Source organism: Buteo buteo, chromosome 20, assembly GCF_964188355.1.
Source record: "Buteo buteo chromosome 20, bButBut1.hap1.1, whole genome shotgun sequence".
Taxonomy (NCBI): domain Eukaryota; kingdom Metazoa; phylum Chordata; class Aves; order Accipitriformes; family Accipitridae; genus Buteo; species Buteo buteo.
Window position 1 is genome coordinate 15,213,559 of NC_134190.1, and position 8,844 is coordinate 15,222,402.

General features: G+C 39.0%; 1 protein-coding gene across 1 annotated transcript; it reads right to left on the reverse strand.

Moving 5' to 3' along the window:
- Nucleotides 1–2,413: 2,413 nt before the first annotated feature.
- Nucleotides 2,414–8,630, reverse strand: LOC142042496 (serpin B4-like). The gene is made up of 8 exons (XM_075052480.1): nucleotides 8,530–8,630; nucleotides 7,119–7,236; nucleotides 6,543–6,605; nucleotides 5,816–5,944; nucleotides 4,371–4,488; nucleotides 3,900–4,042; nucleotides 2,986–3,153; nucleotides 2,414–2,818 (listed from the first exon to the last, which is right to left on the reverse strand). The coding sequence occupies exons 1-8, from the start codon at nucleotides 8,628–8,630 to the stop codon at nucleotides 2,414–2,416; spliced, it is 1,245 nt and encodes a 414-aa protein (XP_074908581.1).
- Nucleotides 8,631–8,844: the final 214 nt, after the last annotated feature.

Here is an 8,844-nt window from a genome sequence, read left to right on the forward strand (position 1 = left end):
TTTGATCTGCCAAAATGCAGAAGTATGTTCCTGAAGTCCAAGGACTGGTGTGGTTTATAGGTTGCACTTGTTAAAAGCACAGCCACATCTATTTCTGTACCTAGGTGAGACCCAAGTTTTTTACCTGAGGTGAAACTAAAGGATCTACGGCATACACATGGAGGAGGGGAGAAGGGCTCTGCAGAGAAAGCATGTTTTGCTAAAACTTTATTTTGATGAAAACATTTAGAGCAGCAGTATTGAGATGAATTAGAGGTCTGAGGGTGGGCATGGCAGAGGAAGAGATTTGAGGAACAGTCAGAAATTACATATTTGCTGGGCTGTAAGTCAGACCCCAGAGTATTCAGATATTCAGCAATGGATTTTAACCAGCCAGTAGGATTTAAATGATGATTGAGGGTCAACTTTTAATTTTCATTCTCCGCAGGTCATGGCAACAAGGCCCATGGTACACGCACAGGCCATTCTCATAGATCTTCCATACCTACCTTTTTACTATGGCAGGTGAATAAACTACAGAATCTGTCTGCAGGAACATTCATGGTCTGTTAGACAATCATAATGCACAATATCAAATATAATTCAATTGTAAAAAGCTATTACTCTTTATTGAATAATAGAGTTGATGAGCAGTAAAGAAACAAATCTGGCATCTGTAAAGGCCATAGGGGTGGATAATAGAAATCCCAAATTTGTACATATTAAGTCACAGAGCATACAGCAGTAGGTGCACCCTCTGTGAAAGGGAGCTACTTTACCCTTAACAGTGTGTTTTGTTTTGCTGAAATGTATGCATGAAATGTAGAGCCTGATAATTGGAGTGGCTTTCAGGTTCCCAACTCAGAATGAGCTTTTCATCTGAGAGTGTTATAGCAGTGATGAGGATGGGAAAAACTAAAGACAGTAAGCAGCTTTCCTCTCACCTTGTTCAATGTTCCTTATTCTGTGAACTGGGCTGCTGTAGCTTTTACTTTATTCTATCAAACCATTACTGCCTGAGAGCACAGGTTTTCTGTGGAAAGAGCTGTAGTGTGTCTTCTCTTATTCTCCCATTTTCACATATTCACATTAGTGTTCCAGCTACTGGCCAGCAGTTGCTTAAATATGCCTTTGGGTCTTCCATGAAGAGCTTTCCTGGGCACTCACACTCCTTTGTATGCTCTGGTTCAATGTGTTTGTCCTGTGTGGACATCTGTGAAGCATACACCTGAAGGGCATAACTGGCCCTGCACAGATGGCCAGCTCTTTGCCTAATGTCCAGTGCCTAAATTTAGCATGATGAATATTTAAAAATGGGAGATAGACAAAAATGTCACTTACATTTTTTAAAGGATTGCCATTGTCTTTACTTGCTATATTAGACTACTCCTCTGTCCACTTAATTCTGCAGACTACTACATTTAATATTTAGTTTGCAGTGGTTTTGTTATGATAAATGGAACAAATACAGGCTACCCACCTAAATACCATCACTATAGATGATTTATTAGTTTTTTATGCTAATGAGGAATAAAACAGATGGAGCAAGAAACTCATGGTATCTAAGGCACAAAGAGAGCTGGTGTTTAGAAGTGAGAATGGCTTATCACTGCTTAAAGTTTTATGTGGGAATTAAGCATCTAATCACAGAGCAGGCCTTGTCAGAAAAGGCCTTCCATTATTCTGAAACCCTATTTTTGTTCTGTGGAAGTTTAAGAAGAAGTTGGAGAACTCTCTAGCACATACAGGGTTTCTCACAGAAAAAAAATAAGCAATGGATCTTCCCTGCTTGAGAACAAGCAAAATTACACCAGAAAAGTCTTCTGCTTTCTCTGGTCTCTGAGAACAAATCCCGAGTGTTCCAGCTTGAACCATTACCCCCAATCAATGTTTAAAGGAGGAGTCCCACAGGAATACTTTGCTACTCCCATACAAAGTGGCACCTGTACAGAGGTTGAGTAGGTAAAGTTAAAAGAGACTGAGTACCTGAGTTTATCCTTTATCCTTTTAATGCAGATCCCTATCCTCCTGTCTCCTTGATGTGGGAGAATATATCACTCATCTTTAGGGCACTAAAATCATGGGTTCATTGGAGGCATAGTACATTAGGAAAGGCTCAAAGTAAGATTTTCTATGCAGATGTCTCTAGAGGCCTACAGCTCTTTGGCAAATATCATACAGTGTATTTTAAGGTAGATGTCATTTTAGTGAGGCCTCCTGAAAGTAAAACATGCCTGAAGTTGATGTTAGAAAGGAAATGGTTAACATCTTTTAGGTTTTTATCTCTAGTTTGGCTCTTATTAGATAGTCTTTTTTACACCAAATTAACACATTAGGATAAAGCCTAGGGAAAACGTGCTCATCTTTTGTCCTCACTGTTTGCCAATGGGGATGTTAGTGGGGACAAAGATCTAATTTCCAAAATAACCTCCACTTAAGGGGAGGAATATCTTCCAAAGAAGAGAATAGTGTTGGTTGGGTTGTGTCTGATGAAGAAGAGGAATGGATGGTCAGCTTTGAACTCATAAGAAATTGGGCGACACAGAGGTACTGCAACAAGCCCCATGGCACCAACTGCTTCTGTGCCCTCTTCATTGACTTCCAGAAATGACTTCTGAATGGCCTTGGACACAACCAAACCATCTTTCATAGAGATTCCTGACAAATCAGCTTTTCCCCAGTCAAAAACATTCATCACTCCCATCTCCTGGAGAGTTTTGTTGAGAACATAACTTTCCTCCATCTTGAACTGAGGCAGGTACACCTTCACTCTCAGCTTTTGCATCCTAGCCGAGCTGGTCCATCCTGCTAGCTTTTCATACGTGAGGGTGCATTCAAGCTGTAAGGCAGTATTGATAATAATGATTGACACCATAATGAATGGAAGGAAAAGGTAATAAGGTTCAGCTTTTCCCACTTTTCTTCTGACCACACTGGAGTAATGTTAAAGAATTGTCCTGTTTGCAGACTTTTATGTATGCTACTAGAGAGAAAAGGAAGTATTACCTGTTCTAGGCCAGTAAAGTCCTCACAGACAACTTCAGGAAGAAGAACGAACATGCTCAGATCATTATTAAAGTATGGGAGCTCTATCACTTTCATTTTCAGTTCCTCTATGATGGCCATGTTAAAATAACCTTCTTGAAACATCATCTGCACTGTCCTTTTCTCATTCTGGAACATATGAAACATGTTAAACAGAAAATACAGAAATGATCACCCTGGTTTTAATTGGTTTCAGTATTGAGATTAGAGTTGAGTCCAGAAACATTATTTACACTGGTCATGAGTTTAATGTACTTGTAGCATTGATGTGTTCTTCTCTCTTAACTGTAGCTCCAGTGAAGTTATCCATTTTAGAAGCATAAAACCTACTTTTCCATTTCTTCTGGTGCCAGATTACTTTACTCATAACTCTCTGGTTACATCCTTTATTCTTTTGGCATGTCAGATGAGGAAACTGATGCATCTGATGCAACCATGAATCTAAATTCTTCATAAATAATGTATACATTCTCCTGAGATAATTTGTCTTTAGCTCATTTTCTCCTGAAAACAAACACTATTCTGTTGGTAAATCGTAGCAGAGGAACAGAATCCTCAAATTCAGTCCCAAAAGTAGACTTTTTGAAACAGCATCCTTAGCTGTGAAATCCCCATTTAAGTTAGTGCATGTGCTCAGTGACTTTGGCCCAACCAGGATCTCAGCTGCATGAGACTCACTTCTGATGTGAACTAACAGAAAAAGCTACAAATTTGGTTACCAAACTGGATAGAAGATGTAGCTTTCTATTGTTCTAGCTGAAGACCAGTATTTTGTCTTGGGAGAACAGAGAGGAGGAAAGCTCCCATCTGTTGTTATAGGAGACAGACATCTGATTTCCATCCCCCAGCTGTTTCAGTTCCTGCCCATACTGTACCTTGTTCAGTTGGAAATATGTTTCCTTAGTGTCTTCTTTCTTAAATTCTACTGCCCACTTTCCTTTAAAATATATAGCATTGACCAGGACCAGCACAGTAGAGGGATCAATAAACCCAGCAGAAAATAGGTCTTTGATTTTACCTTTTAAAATAATGAATTAAGAATTATTAATTTGTTCAGGCAATCTGCTGCATTTGACTATTAATAATTGTTTCTGGAAATCTGAAAAGTAGTATAATACTGTCTAGACAAATAACAAAAAGTTTATGTACAGCTTTTGAAGCCAGGAACTCAAGGCATTTTTGTGCTTCTTCCTACATTTATTTCCTATTGAGCAAAAAAATGCGGTAAGTGTTTAATATATAAAAATCTTGCTACCTTTGGAAAAAAGGTGGAAACTGAAATTCAGACATGATATTCCTAACTGGTTCAATTGCAAACCAAACAACCTGCAGATTTTCTTCTTTACCTTTTGTCTCATTTTCCACCCAGAAGTTAATCTTCTCTCTGGCTTCTTCTTCAGTGTATTTAAAATTAACTGGTTCCAGTTCTGCTTGATAGAATTTCTTTGTGGAATCCAAGTATTGCTGGAAAGTACAAATGACAGAAGTTTATTGCAACATGATGATTTTTGTAAGAGATAATTTCATGGCTTCAAGATAATTCCATGTAGTAGATCAGCAAGAAAGGAATGAGTAAAAAAAGTATATGTAAGAAATTCACTGAAATAACTCCAGCATTCAGTTTTTAGAGAATGATTATTTATAAAAAACCATATTTGTAAATATATTTTTCTGTATTTTCAAGCAGCACTGAGCAGCACAAATGTCTCAGCACAGTAAAAAATATCTAAGATCAAAACCTGGTACCTTTCTTTAAGCTATATATCATTGTTATGCTGACTGTTTTCCCCCAGCCACCAAATTAAGAAGGTTGCCTTATTTTGAACAAATAACCAGGACTTATAATATCACGATGAGATGTGTGTGTGTGTGTATATTATGTAATTATATATATTATGTATGTGTATATATATAATTACATATATGCACACACACATCTCATCGTGATATTATATATATATTACTCTGTGATTATATATATATATATTACTCTGTGTAGATATATACACTGTAAAACTTGTAAGTTGTATTAAGTATAAAACTTTTCCAGGCTGCTGGTGACCTTGTTCTGGCTCTGAAAAAATCTCTCTTTACATAGAGTACCAAGTTTTGGAAGCAAGATGAAATCTTGACTTTAAAAGAGAAAGATGGTTACAGAAATAAAACAGCACTGTTTCTAGCAATACTCTTATAAACACCTTAAGGCTGGTTCCCTGAGGAAATTCCACTTAAATTGACAAAAATCTCAAAGATGCTACTTTCCTCTAAGCCTTGCTTGAAAAGGCAGCAGGAATCACAGAGTCCCATATTTGCATAGACTCTGAAGAAAAGGTGGAGGAGTGAGTACAGTCATTTTATTAGAAACAGAGAAGACACTGGGAGAGAAAAAAAAGTCTTCTGCTGGTCACAGATCTTTGTTCCTTGGATAGAAATGTTGCAGCAAGCACCAGTTCTGTTATACACCAGGTGTGCATGGCAAGGATATATTGATGGTGAATAATGCCATTGCATTTTCTTGAATGCCCAGGGAGAGCTGTTATCATAGATCTGTTTCTTTATATAAAAGCTTTTAAGTCATGGCTTCCTAGTGCTCTGCTGTTCCCTATACCTAACCACTGGGCAACTGAAATGGAAAGGCTTCCTGACTGCAGGAGCTGTGGTGTGCAGTCATTTGACAGCATACCCTGATGGTGCTGTTGTGTTTCATTTCCCTTTGTACTTTATGATGGAAGAAATTCTGCTGAGATCGTAACTCCCAGGAGCTGTTAAAATGGACACCACGGCCACTTACCTGGAAGAACGGATAAGTAATTTCTCCAAAAAGCCTGTTGGCAATGGTGAGAGAGCAGCCTGGTCTGGGTTCACTGACTGCAGTCAACAGAGTCTGGAACTGGGAATGGACTCCTCCAGCTTCTTCGCACTTCAAACAGAAGTTTCATGGTAGGCTTGAGCTTTCCTATGCAAAGCTGAACCTGAGAGTGAATTGCAGCCTCTCTCTCTATGAGAAGCCTGACTCCACCTAGTTGATATAGGCATTGGAATGAATGCATCAGGACACCACCTCCAACTCCCCCTGTACCAGATGTACAGAATGACAAAATGATTCCCCTTCAGGCCCCCACTAGCCCACCTCCAAATCCCATTGTATCCTAAAGTGATGTCTTTGAGAACACTGAGCAAAAGTCTGCTGGCTTAGAGCCTGGGAGGAGCAAGCTCCAAGGTGCCTTTGGTATGTCCTGTAGAAAAACCTTTGCAGGTGACAATTTAAGCACTTATCACGTTTTAGATTGGTACTGCTCTTTTGGTTAGAAACCTGTAATGAGAGGTCTTAGCTGTTGAAATGTGTGATCTCATAAGGGCGCTTAAATAACTAATAAAAGAACAGTAATAAGCAGGTCTGCAAATCTAGACAGAGAGGCTGCTCAACTCTGCCATGCTTTCTGATTAAGTGATTGTTTGCAAGGAAAAGGGCTGACAAACCAGTACCTGTTTCTTCATCTCAGAGCTGCAATTCTTACCTTCTCAGAAGGGTATCTGTTTCCCTGGCTTGTACTGCTTAAAACTTCACTGAAATGAAATACCTGCAAAGTAAATGTTGGGTGAATGCAGTTGAGCAACAGTACCTCAAGCTAAAAGAGCGTGTTGCAAGCCTATCCCAAAATGCAGCCAGACAGTCAATGGGGAAAGTCTCGTTTGTCCTTTATCATGAGATCCTTGCAAGTGAACAAGAAGTTTTTGTAGAGGGTGAGCTCATGAAATCTTTGAAATCTTTCTTCTTAAGAAAGAAGACTTTGGGTATCCAGAGAACGCAGAAGACCATGTCAAAGGGAACCACCACTTCTGAGCCCTGGAGAGTGGAGGGATACCTCCAAAACACTTTCTTTAGCACTGATGTATTCATTGAACGATCAATTACTGTAATAGTGTTTAGTCTGAAAAAGTTTGGTATTAGGAATAGCATAAGAGAGGGTATTTTTAAAAGGCCCTCTGTATGCATCACTCCTTTGGATGCTTAGGAACTATGTCAGATGGTACTATCAGCCTTTAGGCTCATATCTTGCCACCATCCCCTTTTCAGAGCAAAGGAAACCCACCTTCTCAATCTGTTCAAGTGTGTTGCCCCTGGCTCCAAGGACAACCATCCCAAAGGCAGCTGAGAGACTTAGTGGGGAGAAGAAGATGTTTTCATTTCTTTTTCTTTTGCTCAGCTCTCTGAAAAAGTCAAGACAGAACTTGGCATTGGCTGCGCTGAGAGAGCACATTGTGGCACTGCGATTGCCTGCAACAAGGGAAACAAAGATTTAGGCTTCTCATCCTTATGCCTGCTAAGCTTAGATGCCTTGGTAGAGCACGGTAAGGTTTTCTGCAGTAGTGTGTCTGAATTGTTCAGCACTTCATGGAAGATTCCTGAATCACCACGTCTGGGATTTCACAGTGAATCTGAAAACTGGAACCCTGAATGGCAGGAGAAACACATTTTCAGAAACAGTATTCTGAGTTCAGCTGTTTCTCCAGCTCAAGCAATAGTTATGGCTTCATTACTTAGCCCTAACTTTGTTCTGACCACAGTCCCAGCTCACTTTGTGTCCCAATCTTTCTTGCCTCAAGTCCTCTAGGCATAGCACTTATTAATTACAGCCCTTGATCACACCTCACTCGCTGTGTCTCTCTCTACAAACTTTGTGTGTATTAATCAGCTGTGTCTCACATACTGTGTCCTTCTAAGGCTGGTTGCTTAACAAACATTTGACAGAAAATTGAACTACATATAGGCTCACTTAGCAAGATTTTCAACAAAGGCACATCATGTATTAGTGGAAAATCCCAGTCATATTTTTTATTTTATCTGCAGCTTTAACGCTTTTCCCACATATACTTCAGTTACAATCACAATTATTACTAGCAGATGACCTTGAGTGTTCTGCAAAACTCTTCACATCTTACACCTAGGACAGAGTTCCTTTCTTATGAAAGCTTTTTCCCAGTGCCTTCATCCAGTAAAGTGATGTAGAGGCATCTAATCCCTTAGAAAGTCAGTGTTTTAGAGTTTCCACTATTCTAAGTCACTTTTGGTTTGATTCTTACTGACTCTGAATAACTTTCTCCCCAGATGTGGAAGATACCTTTCCCCCATTACACAAGAAGAATTAAATTATCCATATAAGTATTTAAAAGATGGAATGGTGTAGAAAGATTATGCTCTCATAAATTACCAATCTGGATCATGCAGAAGAAGTGGGAAAAGGTTTGGTTTTAATCTTCTTTAGAAACACACCCGGTAAAGCCATTGTACAAATTAAACACAGCTTCATCACACAGCACATACATTTTAATGTAATTCAATACGTTGCACAGCATCTTAAAAATATTCTAACTTCCTCAAAATGTTATATACAGTATATATGTGCTAAGTACATCACTAATGCACATATCAATCTTTAGATATTTCATGCTTATGTCCTTTCTAATGTAAGCATTAGAATTAAAGGTCAGGGAGATATTTACCTTCTCCTCAGGACTGATGGTGTCAAGTTGACTGTTGAGCTTGATGACAGGGCTTCTGGAGCAATGGGATATAAAGCCATTGCCACTCCCAGTGGCAGCATAATTTTTACTCATGGTGAGTCACATTCCTGTCTGTTGCAACCAGTTAGTACAATTAGGGGACCTTTTGTGGAATCTTGAATCTTTCCTTATCCCTAGGAGTTCAGAAAGAAGTCACAATTTTAAATGCATACTGAGATGTAAAAAAAGTCTACCTAGTTATAAAAAAGAAAGCAAACTCCTAGAAACAAAGGAGATTTCAGGGGGTTTACCTGT

Excerpts from the sequence above, each read along its gene's own strand:
- LOC142042496 (XM_075052480.1), bottom strand. The coding sequence starts at position 8,630 with ATGCTGCCACTGGGAGTGGCAATGGCTTTATATCCCATTGCTCCAGAA. Across the intron at positions 6,606-7,118 it reads CACTTGAACAGATTGAGAAG|GTATTTCATTTCAGTGAAGT; the intron begins GTGGGTTTCCTT and ends TTTACTTTGCAG. Across the intron at positions 4,489-5,815 it reads TTACTTATCCGTTCTTCCAG|CAATACTTGGATTCCACAAA; the intron begins GTAAGTGGCCGT and ends TGTACTTTCCAG.